Source organism: Prunus dulcis, chromosome 1 (genome assembly GCF_902201215.1).
Source record: "Prunus dulcis chromosome 1, ALMONDv2, whole genome shotgun sequence".
NCBI lineage: Eukaryota > Viridiplantae > Streptophyta > Magnoliopsida > Rosales > Rosaceae > Prunus > Prunus dulcis.
Genome location: NC_047650.1, coordinates 41,536,650 through 41,553,914, shown reverse-complemented (window position 1 = coordinate 41,553,914; position 17,265 = coordinate 41,536,650). Strand labels below are relative to the sequence as shown.

General features: G+C 37.1%; 2 protein-coding genes, 1 long non-coding RNA gene and 1 pseudogene across 4 annotated transcripts; 1 reads left to right on the top strand and 3 right to left on the bottom strand.

The window, feature by feature from the left end:
• The first annotated feature begins 1,257 nt into the window (after positions 1 to 1,257).
• LOC117616534 lies at positions 1,258 to 4,292 on the top strand. Of its 2 annotated transcripts, XR_004584149.1 has the most exons (3): positions 1,258 to 1,555; positions 2,476 to 2,548; positions 3,485 to 4,292. It is a non-coding gene; the product is annotated as an uncharacterized LOC117616534 (long non-coding RNA). The 2 variants fall into 2 exon arrangements; XR_004584148.1 differs by having other exon boundaries at positions 1,258 to 2,548.
• A 106-nt stretch (positions 4,293 to 4,398) lies between these two features.
• Positions 4,399 to 5,597, bottom strand: LOC117620162 (annotated as a pseudogene).
• Positions 5,598 to 5,908: 311 nt separating this feature from the next.
• On the bottom strand, positions 5,909 to 6,782 carry LOC117614423. The gene has a single exon (XM_034343225.1). The coding sequence runs from the start codon at positions 6,667 to 6,669 to the stop codon at positions 6,088 to 6,090; it is 582 nt and encodes a 193-aa protein (XP_034199116.1). The 5' UTR covers positions 6,670 to 6,782; the 3' UTR covers positions 5,909 to 6,087.
• An 865-nt stretch (positions 6,783 to 7,647) lies between these two features.
• LOC117633779 (26S proteasome non-ATPase regulatory subunit 1 homolog A-like) lies at positions 7,648 to 16,833 on the bottom strand. The gene is made up of 13 exons (XM_034367547.1): positions 16,391 to 16,833; positions 14,087 to 14,156; positions 13,655 to 13,760; positions 13,200 to 13,401; positions 12,958 to 13,126; positions 11,118 to 11,581; positions 10,863 to 10,998; positions 10,524 to 10,769; positions 10,218 to 10,438; positions 9,824 to 10,082; positions 9,440 to 9,672; positions 8,589 to 9,111; positions 7,648 to 8,352 (listed from the first exon to the last, which is right to left on the bottom strand). Exons 1-13 carry the CDS (start codon positions 16,531 to 16,533, stop codon positions 8,023 to 8,025), a joined length of 3,102 nt encoding a protein of 1,033 aa, XP_034223438.1. The 5' UTR covers positions 16,534 to 16,833; the 3' UTR covers positions 7,648 to 8,022.
• Positions 16,834 to 17,265: the final 432 nt, after the last annotated feature.

Below are 17,265 nucleotides of genomic sequence, written 5' to 3'. Positions count from 1 at the left end.
TTAGTTGGATATTTAAAAATAAATCTCAAACATCATACCCAAAAAAAAGGACCTATTGGCTGTCACAATGATTCATATTGTCAATTCATGCACTCACAATTTTTCTATCTTTTCCTTCAAATTTTTTTTTATATAAATGATTTCACAAAATAAATAGTCCAAAAAAAGCCGTTGGATTTTTCAAAACAATGGGCCGCCCAGCCCCAAGAGAAGCCGCATAAAATCTCAGAAACCGCTAAGCACGTTTTCTTATGGTAGAAGAATTCTCAAAATTTTCAAGCACATCATCGTGCCCCGTAATTCGCCTTTGAGTAAATAAATAAAAATAAAAATAATTAGTCTTTGATTTAGTGGTATGTCTCTATTTCGACTCACATGAATATAAGGATGATCTAAATTTTTAATGAATTCGAAACATAACTCTTTATAGTTAATTTCATTGTCGTGGTGTAGTATTGTTGTGGATGTATTGGCATGTTGTAAGATTATCTTGTAAATATTATATGGTTGTCAAAACAATTAAAAAAATAAAAAATTGAAATCTCCCCTTCTATTTTTTGGACGAAATCCCCTTCCTTCTCTTTAAATATTTTATTCCTTATAGAAATAGTACAGTGGACAGAGTTGTCAAAGAAGAATAACACCGCGAAACCCTAAGGCAATTTGGATTTTAAAAAAAACAAAAACCCTAAGGCAAAGCCAAGGTCGTCTCGGGACACGTGTGGAGTTTCTAGCAGGTGTTGTTAGAACAGGCTGTCATGTGATCAAACAACGAAGGATTTTCGATGAAATGAAACCTTGACAACATCGATGTCTGAGGAGAGGCAAAGAGCCGGCCGCAACGGTTGTAACGCCTGCCAGGTCGAGAGGGGCCATTTTGTCTTTTTGGGGGCCTGGTGTGGGGCCCATAGCGGTCAGATCAGTCTTGCTTCTTAAAGCAAGCCAGAGCTGTTGGCTGGTTGTTCTGTGCTGTACCTTTCTTTCCATTTGAAATTTAAAGGGAAATAGGCGGCTTTGGCCGCTGGCTTCACTATACAATCCCCAAATGGCCCCTTGTTTTAAAGCCAATAAAACTCTTTCTTATTATTAGAGTGGGTTAGTTAACGTGTGAAAAGCTCAACGACCATACGTGATTTACGTCATCTAATATATGTTATCCACATATTAAGCTGAAAATTCGCCACAAATGAAGGGCGTATGAGAATATAAATATAAAAAGTAAGAAAGTTGAGATTTCATCTCAAAATCAATCAGCAATTGAGAAAATAATCTACTCCTTATAAACTATTACTAAATTTCTCAATTTTCCAATATCAACTCTTTACTTCCACATTCTTACATCCACTAACCCCAAAAATTTCCTCACCACCTAAACACAGTCCATTCGAAATTAGAAAGGAACAGAACCCCGCAAACCCTTAATTCCCAAATTAGTTTCACACTTCCGCTCAAAACTCAAACCCTAAGCCCCAACCCCCACCACCACTCCTCCTGCGCCGACCACCTCCTGCCGCCGCAGCAGCCCTTGTGTTGCCGGCGCCGCCCATAATTTCAAGTGCGTAGAATTTATATTTGGTTAGGAACCATTGGGTCATATTCCTATTAAGCTCCAACTCTACAATTTCCCATTTCTCATTTCAGTTGTAATAATGGTTCTAGAAGCTAGGTTCAGTAAGATTCCTCCTTGGAGAGTTTGTTATTCTGCTTTCCTATTTTTGCCTCTTTTTCCTTTTTTTTCTCTGTAAGTGACGAACAGGGCTCTACCATATTTCTAATGAAATTGGTATTCATAGTGTTTTTTTTTATGGATTATAATTTGTTATTGATATTGATTGATATTGATTGATATTGTTATGTTGATATTGTTTCGTTGATTTATAAGAAACCTCTGTATCTCAGAGAAGCTCAGTGCTACAATCCGCTTTTCCTACTAATTTTTCTGTTGCTGGAATTTATATGATTTTTCTTGTTTTCTTTGTTTTGGGTTTATGTACTTTTTGTTTTTTATTTACATGTAATTTTGTCAGCTTGTATTTATTCGGATACATCTTAACCCGGCACCAACCTGTCATTTTGAAGTTCAGAAATCACAAAAAAATTTGCCTTCTTATGCGGAAGCTTATTCTTGGTAATGTAGAGATGGAGTATATAATTTTAATTTTCAAGTGGTTGTATGACATTTACCATTTGTTCAATTGGAAAAAAGAAGCATTTTGCTTGAACATATTATAAATACTTTCTGTAACGAGTTCAAAAGCATGTATAAGTTTCATCAAAACTTGTATATCATGTTTCTGGTTCAATCTGATGATCTTTAATTAATAGCAGGGGAAATACATGTTGAAGAAGTAATGCTATATTTAGGATATAAGATTTTAACTCCATCTTTCACCATTCTCGATCAAATTTAATATGAACTTCTCTCTCTTCCTCTGTGCTGTTATATTGAATTTGTGAGTTCCTTAATCTTGACAGATACTTTGGTCCCTGTGTTGATGTGGTTCATTTTTTACAATGGCTCACGATATGTAACAGAGTTTTGCAAGAGGTAACATTCTAACCTTTGTTTTCTTGTTGGATATCATGAGTTGTAGCATCTTATCATTATGTTATAGTGGAACTTTGTAATATGTACTTTGCTACTATGTAGTCGGATGTACCGGTATTCGGCTGCCAATTGAATGAGTTTTACAACTCTTGGTTCAGCAGCATCCCTTCCGTTGGGAAAATAGATCAGTTGTGGCATTAATGTTCTTAAGTATAGTTCAGATGTTGATTTATGTTTGCGTACTGCCTCTCCAATCCACTTACCTATTTCGTCATAACTGAAATGCCTTCTTCATTGCACCCACTGTACCCTCGTTCATAATGTGTGGTTTCCTAAGTGCTTGAATAAGTTGCTTAGCTGTGTTTCATAATGTGAGCTTTAATGTGTTACAAATTGAAAGCAGGGTTTACATTAGCTGTCAATTAACAGTGGTGATCATGACATGGATATTCCATATGTGGGTACTATGTCTTGGATAGAATCTATGAACTTGACTGTTTCATTGGAAGCCATGCTTCGTCGACAGACAGATTGCAGGGATGATATCTATCTCATCTTCTTTCTTTCTATTTTTTTCATGTCCTTAATCTTTCTTCTGTTTTAAGTTGAGTTTGGTCACAAAATCAGATTGCAACTATCTCATAGTTATGCCTTTTTCCCCCCCTTTAGATGTGGAGTGCGGTAATTCAAAGTACTGATAGATGTTAAGATGTTCAGAGTTGTTCTTTGTCCATAGAAAGGTCATTATTTGATGTTGGATTGGTAAAGCCTATCTTCTGTGTATGTTTGTGTGAGAAGTTCCGAAAATACCACTCGAAATAAATATGAAGTTATTAGATTTGTTAGCAATATTCAATGGTTACTTTTCACTTCTATCAAACCAGTCGAAGCTTTGTTTGCACTTTTCACTGAAATTTTGATGGTTTATACTCTCAGCTGCTGATATAAAAAAGACGAGGACGTGTCTTTGAGGGATAGAGTGAAGGAAAGATATATTCCCCTCCGACATACAAGTATTTAAATAATTCATATACCTGTCTTGGAAATAATTATATAGTTGGGAGTATGGAGTATGGAGTATATAGTTGGGAGTATGGGACTAGAATTTTTGTATTGCCTTCTTATTAGGAAAATGGGAAAATACTATCAAAGGAAAATACAAAAATTTGAAAATTTGAAAAAAGGAAAATATGCAAATGCGCAATTAGGCAATAAAAAAGTAATACACAAGCAATACAACGGCAATAAATTCGATGGATAAGCCCGCACCACGGTGAAGGACATAAAAGTTTGATGGATAAAAAGCCCAAAATGGATAAAAAGGACGGAAAAATTCGATGGGTAAGCCCACACCATAGTGTGAAGGGCAGAAACAAAAAACCCCAGATGTTGGGAATGATAGCGTGTGTTGTCTAATATGCAGTCAATTCGTATTAGAAATTGAGCTTTGTTACGTTCAAACTTTCTCTGTGAATTTTAAGTGATGGGGAATATGAATTTCTGTCCCTCAACATTCTCCTTGTTTTGATAAATATACAGATTTAAACTTGTCTTGTTTCTCAAATATCTTTTGGTTTGTACCTCTGACAAGTAAGATGAAGATGCATATCAAAAAGTACAGATTAAAGTTCCCAATACTGAAAACTCGAACAAAAATTCTTTCTCCCAATTACCACAGTACAAAATTGAGGGGTTGCCAATCTGCTAAGAACTAATTAATATCTCGACCCCAAAAAAAAAAAAAAAAAAAAAAAAACCTAACTAATACAGAATTAAGAAGAAATAAACAAGAACACCAGTAGAGCCAGTACTAGCTTCAGCTTCCCCATTGATAGTTTACAACTTGAGCTTTACCCGCCATTCACCTCTAAGTGCAAGCTTGAATAAGGTGGCTGTGAGTAGAAACTTGGATTGGGTGGGATGCTCTGCTCGTTCCTGAAGAAATTTTCTGGATCAACAGCAGTCTTCACCTTCACCAACTTATCAAAATTGGTATTGAAGTACTTCAAGCCATACACCTTCCCTTGTTCATAGCTTCTATTACCACATTTATTGACACCAATGTCAAGGTCCCTGTAATTTAAGAAAGCACTCCTTGTGTCCTTGGACACAAATGGGGTCATGAACCTGAAAAGCCTCCTGGTGTCTCTGGTATAATTTTCCTCTGCTTCAGCCCCTGCTTCCCCCCATCTCACTGAGTATTGAACTCTGAACAAGTTCACGGCACGGTTTGAACACTTTGAACAACTTCTATCAAGAACTCTCCCCTTAGCATCAACAATCTAAGCATCAATGACATTGTCAACAGCAAGGCCAAACTTCCTCAACATGTTTCCATAGCCACCGCCACTTATGTGCCCACCAATACCGTGGGGCAAACACCAGCAGGAAAGCCATGGACTTTGCTCTTCTCCGAAATTCTATAGTAAAAATTCTCCAAGTGTGGCTCCAGCCTGAACCCAACTGACCTGTCCTTAATGTCTACAGTCACAGACCTGAGGTTGAACATGTCAAGGACAATAAAGGTCTGATCAGACCAGCAAGAAAGGCCCGCCGCTTCGGATTCTCAGCTGTATGCTAAGCTGTTTGGCACAAACAACAGAGGCTTGGACATGAAATTCAGCTGAGGGTGTGACAATGAGGACTGGTTTTGGGGTTGAAGTGGTGTTGAACCTTGAGTTTTTGATGTAGGCTTGTAGAACAGATGAGTACGAAGGGTTGTTTTTGGCATAAGATTATGTTGGACAATTGGGTTGATGATACATTTGTGTTTGTGTTTAGGCATTGAAGAAAGTTGTCATAGACAGAAGCTGAGGCTGCCCATTACGCAGAACCATGAAGAACTATGCGAGGAAAACAAGTGGAAGCATCATCATCCTAAGCATTGCTTCTCTCATTGCCTTCGTCAATTTGTTGTATTTTGTATGTTGGTTGTTGTAAGGTTTTGGTCCTCCTGTAGATAGATAGATATATCTTTTTATTAGGTTGCTTGACAAGTATCTTTTTATTTTTATTATTAATGAATTTCACTCTTACTGTCCAACCGCATTCAAATGAACTTATTTAAAAAATCTCTCAACTGAAGCTCTATATATATATTAAAAAATTAATTACAATTTTCTCGTATTATTCATTTAGATTTTTTAGTAAAAATGGTAAGGATAAATTTTGCTAAGTAGTCCATATTTTGCACTCATGAAAATTGGATTGGTCCATATATTGGGCTCGTCCAAAATCGGAAATCCCCGATTTGAATATTGAGAGGACGGACGGAGGCATATCGTGTAAATTCTTTTCAATGACAAACTCTTCGTTTTTTCCTTTAGTTAGTGGACTGACGCTTCTGCTTCTCAAAAACTGGGACGAGGCAAAGACGCACACAACTATTTCATATTCACAATTCCAAAAATTCTCAACAAAAAAACGTCACAAACAAATTTCACCAAAAGAAAAATAAATAAAAATGGATGATCTAGAAGCTACCAAAAAAAAAAAAGAAAAAAAGAAAAAGAGAAAGGAAAATGCAAAGAAGCAATCGATCAAGCCAAAAGAGGAGTAGTTTTGGAATCATTATCATAGTCATGAATCTCATGATACAAACGATCATCAACATCATCATCCCCACAATCATACACAGATCCAACGAGCAGCAACTGATCCTCCAAATACCTCTGCAGCAGCCCCATCTCTTCTCTCTCGCCGCTGCGTCCTTCTTCGCATCGCCGCAGCCGTTCCTCCACCTCCTCGTCGGCGCCGTGAGCCGTCTTTATACGGCGGCGACAGAGCCGGAGGCATAGCTCGGCGGCGCAGAGGAAAGGGAAAGTGGCGCAGAGAAAGGGGATGAGAATCGGAGAGCAGATGAGGAGGAAGAGGTAGCGGCTTCGGCGAGCTCGGAGCCATGTGGTTGAGGAGGAGGCGGCGGCTAACATGATCAGAGGCGTCGCGAGGATTGGGAAAGGGGAAGGGGAGGGAGAGATCGTGGCCGTTGGATTTCGGAGATTGAGATTGACTTCATCGCGTCTTTTTTGGTAACGGCTGTGCGCTGCAGAAGCTGCTTTGGGTTTCAAAGTGGGGGAGTGGAGGATCACATGAGTGGGGATTTTTATACATGTGGGAGTCATGTGAACCTCTGACTTGGTGACTTTACTTTCCTTTTGGTATTTTATTTTCTTTATTTTCTTGTTTTTTGACTGACAGTGGCTGGCTGCGTTTTATTTGGAGTTGAACTTGAAGTGAAAGTAGGTAGACAGCAGATATGGTTAGGTTAGTTGAACAAAGCATTATCGTCATCCTATTACGTTCGAGCTCGATTTTTCTTCTCGTAGATTGTGTCCTTTCTAAGTCAGTCAGGAGTTTAATTAGAAAGATAAATTGAAATTAAAATGTCCATTTATGAATATATCTTTCTCATCCCGTGACTTAGCACATGATGAAATACAATAACACAAACCCTATATTACCATTTGATGCTTCTCTTTGTTGAGGTTCACTTTGTAAGCTTTCATACTTCGTATTACTATACTAGTCCATTTATATTTATACAAAACCACAAACTATAAGGAAAATAAATTTATACATGATTAAGATGGAGATATTTGAACTATGACCTTTATGTGTAGTCAATACTTTGGATTACCATCCCTTCAAATCAAGTTACCGGAGTAAAGTCTATAACTTAAGTGATTAAGAGCATTTATCTTTATACTCGAAATTTAAGTTCGATTCCCTCCTCCCTAATACTGCTCATATAACAAACAAACAAAATTCAAGTTACTGGATAAAGAATTACACAGCCAATTACTCTGACAAAATGAATATGTTTTAAACAAGTATTTAAGTTTTCGTTCACAAACCTACCAGTTACAATACAAAAATTTATTAGGTGTATCTGTATGGTATTCAGAGTATTTAACGTCGAGTTTGGAGTTGAATTAATTATTGCAACATTTTATAATTTAGATGAATTTCACACACAACACCATGTGAGCAATTGTGAAGAGGTGTTCAGATACATACCTAAAGAACGGGTGAGTCGGCTTACGGTGCCCAACCATTTGCATGAAACATTCAGCACAACTATGACTTAACGCGACCAAGAAAAAGGGAAATGCTCTCAAATAGCACTATTACTGTAACAAATAGTCTCATTATATCGATGTGGTAATATGCAACTACCACATGTAGGGACATGTTATCTCTATTTGTAATCAACCCAAAACGTAATAGATCCATCCATTTTTACACCATACATGATAGTTACAAATAATCAGGACTACAGTGAAGACGGGAAAATTTAACATTTTAACTAGTAAAGCAAGCAAGCCAACAAATCAATGGCATATTTATAGCGTCATTCTGACTAGCAAGAAAAAGAAATAAGATTAGGAAGGGGCAAGTGCCAAATCTAATGTTTCCTCACTGTACAGAAAGGGAAAAATCTTACTGAACACTGTAGAATACATCTTCTGCCTCGCTCATTGATTAGGAGTGTATTCAAAGGGCTGAGGAGGCTGAGGTTCCTCATCAACTGCCATGGTTGATGCAGAACCCTGCTGTCCTGTTGCTGATCCACCAGCTGGTGACGCTGTAGAAGAGGGAGTGTCCGTAAGTGAAAGCACCTCGGGTTCAGTTGGCCGCAGGTCTCTCAACAGCACAAAGCCTGAAGGTGCCAACTTAATGGGCACATATCTACTTTCTTCCAGAAATTTGATAAATTTCTCCTGAGAAGGAACCACCCTAGCTGGGTTGGTCAAAATCTCAAAAGAGGGCTCAGGCTCTGATTTCTTTTCAGTTGGGCCATCAACCTGCAAAAAGGAAGGGGGGATTTGAATTAAGACCACTTATGATGTCCTAAACTAGAGATTATAAAAGTACATGGAATCAGAGAACCTGATAATAGTTAGGGAACAGTTTAAACCAGTAGTATGTCATAAAACTAATAGAAACTATTTTTAAGAAGAAAAAAAACATAAACATTGAGCTTAAAAATCTTTTGGGCAAATGCAAAAGTGAAGAGGGGAAGGGGTGGGACAGGACTTGCCTGCATTGAATCCCCATCCTTCTCACTTGATGGTTTTCCTTTCCCAGTAGTTGCACTAGCAGATGAAGCCTCTGCCCCAGTTAACTTTTCGGCATTTGCCTTCTGATCTGCTTCTTTCTTGGCTCTGGCTTTCGTGGCCTTGGCTGATGTTGACAAGACAGCTGTGGGAAGTTTAACAGCTGATGCAGCAGTTGGCACAGTGGTTGGTTTCGGATATTCAAACAGTGAAGGTTTTGCATGTGACAGGAACTCAAACTTCGGAACTTTCAGGTCAGAGTTTAGTCCTATCAAAGCTGTTGGTGAGAATGCCAAGCTTATGAAATAAATAAGGGGATACCAATACCAAAACTGGCTGAAAACAGCGAGGCCGACAACTGCAGTGACCTTATCATGTTTTGTTTTAGAAAGCAATCTTATGGTCACATTCCTTCCACCAGCATCAAGAATTCCAGAGGCCAAGATTGCTCCCATTTTGCTGATGGTGTCTTCATGCTTATCAAGGATAATTTTCTCCAACTGCCGCCTATATTCAAAAAACAAGAGATCCAAGTAATAAAATAAGTTAACAAGTTTTTATAAATTCCAAACATTATTGAAGAAAAAGGATAATTTTCTCCAACTTCCGCCTATGCTTGTCTTGTTATTGGTCTCCTTGAATAGGAACCTAACATATAGACGGTTAAGATCATTGGATTAAATTGAGGGGTTTGGCTTGCATGCAATCCTTTTCGACTCATGAAAATGGATTAATAAGGGCTCTATTTGTGTGTTTATACAGAGGTAGACACACAGAGACACACAGAGAGAGAAAGAGAGAGAGATGGTAAATTTTGCAAATACGATGACAATACCTGAAAGCTCCTACACGAGAATCACTGGCTTCACTAATCTGGACCATGACCATAGCCATAGCGATGAGAGCACCTTGGCGCACAAAATCAACAACATCTAAAGTCAGAGGCTCTAGCAAAGATATGGCCTCACTCAAGCCAGTACCAGCACAGGAAATGCCTACTGCAAGAGCAGCACCATATCGAACATGCGGGTTGTAAGACTCAGATAGCAGGGAGACAATTCTTGGTGTCTGCAGTTTTCCAGTTCAATTTTGGAGATATAAAGGCATTATAAGAGAACAGGAAAAAAAAAGCAGCAAGCAACATCAAATAGGAAAGAAACAACAGCAAATGGAGTACTGAGACTGAGAGCATAGCAATGGACAAAAAGAAAGTACCAACCTGCTCTGGCTCGGAGTACAAGACAAACCCAAGTGCTAGAACAGCAGTTCTCCTGACATCATCACTCACATCAGACACAGCAAAATGCAGCAGCTGTCGAATGGCCTTGTTGTTTGCTGTCCCACTGTAGGCCAGTGCCAATGCATACATACCACCATAACGTAGTATGGGATCTTGATCCCTTGTCATCTGCTCAATTAAAGTGTCTGCTTCTTCTTCTCTTCCGTATACCGTCAGGGCAATTCCCAATGCTAAACCCCTGTAACATACTACACCGTTAGCAAAAACCCTAGGAAAAGAGTATCATTCCTACCACGGATGACAAGGAATCTTGCTTTTCTCCGACAAATACTATCTTTAATCCAAATATAAAAATATATAATGAAGTCTATACCTGATGATCTTTTCATGTTGTGTCTCATGTGCATAAACAAGCATCTCACTAGCCTTCTCACTTGCAGTTCCAACCATAAGCAAACCCACACTGATCCCAGCAGCTTCACCCGCTACAGCACTGTCAGTATAGAGCACACCTTTAAAGTCATCATAGATCCCTTCATCAGCAGTTCCTAAGGCTGCTAAGCCAAGACCTAAGCATGCACCATGTTGAATAACCTGTATAAAAAGATCCCATTAGAAAAATTTGGCAATAAACTTGTATGCCCAAAAAAATGTGATCGCAGGTTTACAAAGTACACACCTCAACATTAGTACTGCGTAGGCTATCACGAAGAAATTGTTTGATGCCTTCGCCATGGTTGGCATGAATGAGACCCAAAGCATACAAAGCACCGCCTTCCGAGTACGGACTGCCACCACCAGCCCCACCTTGAGGCAAGTAAGGTGCCATCAGCGATCTTCCCTGCTGCAAATGGCCTCTGTGAATAACACCTAACCCTGCTGTTGCACTGAATTTTGCCCAATTTGTGGCTCTGCTTAACCAGTCCTGACAATGTAAACCTAAGTTGTCAATATTCATAACAAAGAAATATGCCAATGCAAAAGGTGGTCAAACAACAAATTACGTTATCTGCTTTACCAGATTCTCCCTAAGAAACGTGTCCACAGTTGTTCCAGCATGCATAATTGCATTAGCGTAAATGGTTGCACTATGGCATACACTATTTCTCATCTCAACAGACTGCTTTATTGTCTTCAGAATAAGAAGATCGGACCTATATGCAAATGACAGAAAACAGTTAAAGCACTTTCTAAATGACTCATTTCCAGCAGAAACAAAAAGTTACGTATGAATTAATGAAATAACAATATGGGAAGAAAATAACAGCCTCACTTGTTATGACTGTACAAAAATTGTAGAGTCAACTGTATTGATGTCTCTCCCGACAAAATTCCTTTAATTTTTGTCAGCCTCTCAGAATACATCACTTCGTTCGGATCTTCGAGCACACTCACATTAGAAGCAGGACCTCCATCTGTCATTTGAACATCCTCTTGAGCAGAATTTTCATTTGGAGCAGCTTCACTGGATTCTGGCTGCGGAGATTCTGAAGGCTGAGGCTTGGGAGGGGAAAGGCGTTTTCTCACACTTAAGAGAAAAGCTTGATGTTCATTCTCTATGAGATCAAAGGCTATTTGAAATGCCAAGAGTGCATCATCCTTGTTTTCAGAGCGCAAAAGCTTTTCCAATATGCTTGCAACACTTTCAGGTTCATCTAAGAACATGAGACACTGACAAATGCTCAAGTAATCTGGGGAGGGCAGCTTTTGATACACATTGACTAGAAGGCGAAGTACCTATACAATGAAACAAACAAGGATAAATAGCTCACTCTCTTCAATAAAGATATTTGCACAAAGCATGGCTTGATTCAATCAACCAACATGGTACAAAGCATTAAATAAAATGTGAAAAATCATTAATCATGATATTTATGGATGCATAACATAGAAAATGAGACACAAAAGGGTCACAACAGACAAAATTTTCCAATCCAATCATCTTAAAAGCTTTGATTTTGGTTCCAAACCAACTATATCCCCTTCTTGCTATATCATCAAGATTTAACCTTTTTTTGTTTTGGTCAATTAACTTTACCTTATACCAGTAACCTGGAATACAGATAAAGAAGAAATAAGAAGAGAACACCTCTAAGATCTATAACCTAGCCTTTCAATATAAGAGCCATGTAATTTGTCCAATCCGGCATACATGTGTGCCCTTAAATAAAAACATCTCCAACTTAGTGCTAGAATAAATTAAAATCCTTGCAAATTTTAAACCTAACATTAATATTCCAACAAAGAATGGAAAAATTGGTAAAATTGTTCATAATCCTGTGTTGCATATGCCTCCATGCATAGCAATTATATTTTAACCCTTCCAAATAAGTCTTTTCTTTCACTCAAAAATCCTCAACATCCATTCGAACACCCAGAACACCATCACCAGAACCACTAGCACTCTAAATGATTTTCTCCTACTTTAATTAACTCCACATTCATAAGAGGGTTAGCAAAGGCATATGAACAACATAAGGAACCACAACGACTAGAAAATACAGAAGATTGGTCTTTAAGCATAACTTGCTATCAAATATGAAACAGAAATCTAAAGTACATCATGAAAATAAAAGAATACGTTGGAACCATGCAATGTATTGTACCATCCATTCTGCCTACCTTTGCTATATGCGTATCATATGTTCTTTTTTTACTAAAACTTATTAGCTTTCAACCTTTAAGTCCTCTCAGTCATACCACAATTATTGCTTTTATTAGTTATTTTATACGAAGTACATGTTTAATATAAAATGTAATTAAAATCAGATATATATATTTAAAACTAAGTATGTCTTAACATACCAAATTTTCCGGGTTTTTCATATCTGTATTTTTGGCCTATTTTCACCGTACTTATAGATAAATCTACCATGTTATACAATATAGCCTCAAGAAGCAACAAAAGGAAAAGTCTTCTATATCATTGTTTGTTGGCCATAGACCATGCAGCAACAGAAATACCATATCTTAACCAAAAAAAAAAAAAAAAAAAGTAAAGGAGAAAAAGAGATACAAAGTCACATGTATTCATCTTATCAGAAAAAAAAAATCACATATATCTGAAACACAAAAGCCAATAATATATCATCTATGAATGAGCAAAGCCTTACCTCACGTCTATATTCTCTGAGATTAACAAAGGAATGCGAAACATTTATGCAATATGACAGAGTTCCTTGAACATTATCACTTTTTATGATTGCTTCCTCAAGTATATCCAATCTTCGGCATTCAATTGCAATCCCCATAGCTTGGTGATATTTTCCATCCATGATACACCTAAAGGGAAAAAGTGGTCAGAAAACCAAAGGTACAGAAGTATTGCATTTAAAAACATTAGAAGCCTGCATACTTATTCAGCATTCTCTCTACAATTGCCACCAATCTAGGATCCACATTTGCTGCTTCAGTACTTGATTCTGCTGCCTTAGACTTAAGACGGGGATACTCAATTATACCTTTAGCTGCCTCCAATCTAGGATCCACATTTGCTGCTTCAGTACATGATTCTGCTGCCTTAGACTTAAGACTGGCATACTCATCTATAGCTTTAGCTGAAGAGAGAAGCAAACAACAAATATGTCATGTAAATAAAGTCTTCTAACAGTACTAAATTGGAGATGACTTGGCCATGAAAGAAAGTTGATTATCCATACTGAGATATCTTAAACCTACTAGCATTGTCCTTTCATAGTGTTCTACCCCTCAAAGTACATCCAAGATCCCACTAATCAGAGTCATCATTTACAAAGTGAAGTTGTAAGTTTTAGCACCTAAGAGTAATCATGCTAACAAAAATATCCTTACCTAGAAGAGTATGGACATAATCAGAATCCTCTGACACATCAAATAAGGAACCAGCTCCAAGTGCATAGGAAAGTGAGTCATTAAGTTCACCCAAATAATAGAAAACCTGGGGTAAGGAAAAAGATCATGTAAACAAAAAGAACAAAGTAGTTAGATTAACATATTCCAGAAGAAGATAGGGAACTGAAACCCACAAATGATAGAGACACACATGCAAAGACTTTGTATTATGAGGACATTAATATTTTCCAGTACTTTCTGGGCTATTAGAAGGCAAAAGTGCAGGCATAGAAAGTTCAGCCAACAAGGTCCATGGTGGTCAATAGATTTTCCCCAACCTTATTTGTTTGCAACCAAATTGATTGATAAAAAAACCTCTTGGGAACTAACACACTACTTCAAAAGGGAGGCAGCAGCGCAGTCAATTTTTACCTTCGACACAAGCAATGCAGCCAGTTGTCTTTGATGCTGATCAAACCCTTCATCTTCATACAAACTTTCTCTGAGAATCAATATGACATCATTATAAATATTCAGAAAAACATCGATAAATACAGAAGTTCAACAACAGAAGTTTTTATTTTCACTATCTATCCAAAATATCATAGTTTGGAGGTATGCATAACAAAGGTATTAAAAGCACACTAGCCTAATCAGTAACAAATTTGTGATGAAAACTAGCACTGTGAAGATGGGATTTTGATCCAAATAAATTTAATTAATCAGTAACAATTGCAGTAACTGTCAGAGGCCCTTATTTGTTGAAGATAAATATGTCAGAGGTCCTTATTTGTTGCAAAAGAAATGTTAGGTTTATTTCTGTAAATAAGGCCTTTACTAGTAAAGAAACTTTTTTAAAAACATTAAAAGAACCCTTAAACTATTCACTTATTTATGCATAAGCTACAACTTGATAACAAACAATAAATCAATATAAACTGTGAGAATAGTTACAAAATGGACAATTTTACTCGTCTAATAAGTTTATTTATGCATCGTTTGTTATTTAATTATCATTTATCAGAGGTCAAAAAATATAGTAGTCAAGAAGCTAAGCCATATAAGAAACGATGTATAGCTCCTTATGGATAGTTATAACATAAATCTTTTAACTCTCTAGAAGAGATATTTCGCTGTGCAAACAGGTGAACTTTTTAAATTTTATTTTGTAATGGAGAAGATTTTTTTTATCAGAAAGAAGAAGAAAATGTTAAGCTCATTAATAACCAAATAAAAATGTTAAGCTCCTCAAGAATATGGATATAGGTCAAAACATATACATATCAGATTTCTTATTTTAAGCTCAGGTAATCATATCAAAATGTGTGATCAGGATGTAGGTCAACCTGGTCCAAATCGAATCCTTGGAAAGGCATAATCGCAACACACAAAATAGTCGATTAATCTATTAGGTGTATTTCAGCATAATTAAACAATAACAGAGCAGTGAAGTCTGCTTGAATCATGCTACGCAACTCCAACCATAAAATACAAAAATAAAAAACCATCAGCTTTTATCCGATTTTGAAAGAGCCACATTCCCTCTTTCTTTCAACAGTCTAAAGCACAAAAATCAACATCTAATAATCTCATTCAAATAAAACATATCTTACATCCAAAACAAACATGACCTGAACTATAGTTACCAGGATAGAAAAACAACCTGATCTTTCCTATCACTGACATCAAAACAAAAAATCAACAGTCTTTAAAGTCCATGGACTTCACTAATCTTAATAGATCTCCTTAAAACCAACTGCACAACCAAAAACCAGAAAATCACATCTTCAAACTCCATTAAATTAGAGATCAGATACCAAATGAACAACCTAAGTCATACAGAATGCAAGTAGCACTGTAGAGAATCCTTTTTGTTATATAACCCTTGTCGTAAATTCATAAGGAGATCACACAAGGTTTCAAAAACAAATAACTCGAGTAAAATTTACTAAATTATTAGTAGGCTCTTATACTACTATTAATGGATCTTGTGAACCTATTCTGATTATTCCAAACATATATACTAATAGCTCAAAACATTTTTTAGGAGGCCTTCACTGATCAAGAATCTGGAGGGAGAAAGCATATGAGGAAGACACTGCCAGGTGCACTGGACATTGGCACCTAGAACCAAGTAGCATCGTCAATCCTAAAGTAGCCTCCCATGCAAAGCTTCGAGAACTTATATCCCAGTTAATACCATCCCAAGTAACCTTCTTCCTCTTAAGTAAAGGTCAATATTAGGAAATAAAGCAGAAAAACTTATGAGGAAAACTCAGTTGCATTTCTCCTGTATGTTGTATTATGAATCCATATTCTTATTTCTCAACACTGCCTACAAAATACAATTTAACTGCCCATTGAAGAATTGAAGTTATGTATAAATCCCATCATCCGCTTTCTTATATAGCTTCATATAACATCATCAACTTTGTCACCACATGATCAATTATTACAACCTACACACCCCTCACTTCCACCAACACAGAAAACGATTGCAAATATCAAACACATAAATCCAATCTCGTTGGTATTAAAAAAAATACTAATCTTCTTACCTGGAACTAAGAATTGAAACCCTGCTTTCATTCCAACAAAATTAAATAACTACTAAATACTCCAAAATACACACGAAAAATCAAAAGAATTCTTCTAAGATCAACAAAAACATGAACCCTATACACAAGCATTCAGCAAAAAAAAAAAAAAAATTAGTGGGTGAGAGATAATGTGTACATGACGGGTACGCTGGCGGAGATCTCGGGCCAAAAGTTGTCGACCAAGTTGTTGAGGTTGGACAAAGCGTGGAGCTTGAGCAAGGGATGGGCCTCGTTCAGCATGGCTAGGAGCCCACAGGCCGAGCTCACCATAGTCGCCATAGCTGCACCAGCGAAGACTGCTTGAACAAGTTTCTACGCTTCGAATGGAGTTCCCTAGGATTTGGATTTGCCGTTTGCGAGACTTGGATTCGCCGTTTGCGAGACTTGGATTCGAAAACCAAAGACTAGAATAATAAAGGCAGTGTGCAGGTTGAGAAGTTCTTTTCAGGCCTAATTGAATCGATCGACTCTGTAATTTTCACTTTCGTGCTTGTAGATTTTTACTTTCACTTTCGCCCTTGTAGATTAAAACCAGGGCTTTTTATCACAAAAGGTCGAGGTTTGGAAAATTATCACCTTTTGTTTATATGGTTTTTATACGACATTAATGATCCTTAATGCTATCCTTCACACACCAAAATAGTCAATCTCATGACATATATGTAGGGTCTACACATCCAATAGAGCCATTTGACTTTAAATAAAAGGCTTTTTATCACAAAACATCCATGACGTTTGCGAAACTATCAGATTGCATCCTTAAAGTTTTTTTCTATCACTCATGGTCCTTAACGTTAATATAGGTGCTCTTAAACAGTCCCTCTGTCAAAAAAACTATTAAATCCAAGGATATAATCATCAAATCAATCCAAAATTATAAAATATATATATTAATTTCCTTCCCTTCTCTCTATTTTTTTCTTCTTCTTTCTCTCTTTCTTTTTTTCTTTTTTCTCTCCTCCAGATTCCTTATAGCAAACACATCCAAATTTCTCGGCCACCTTCCGAAAG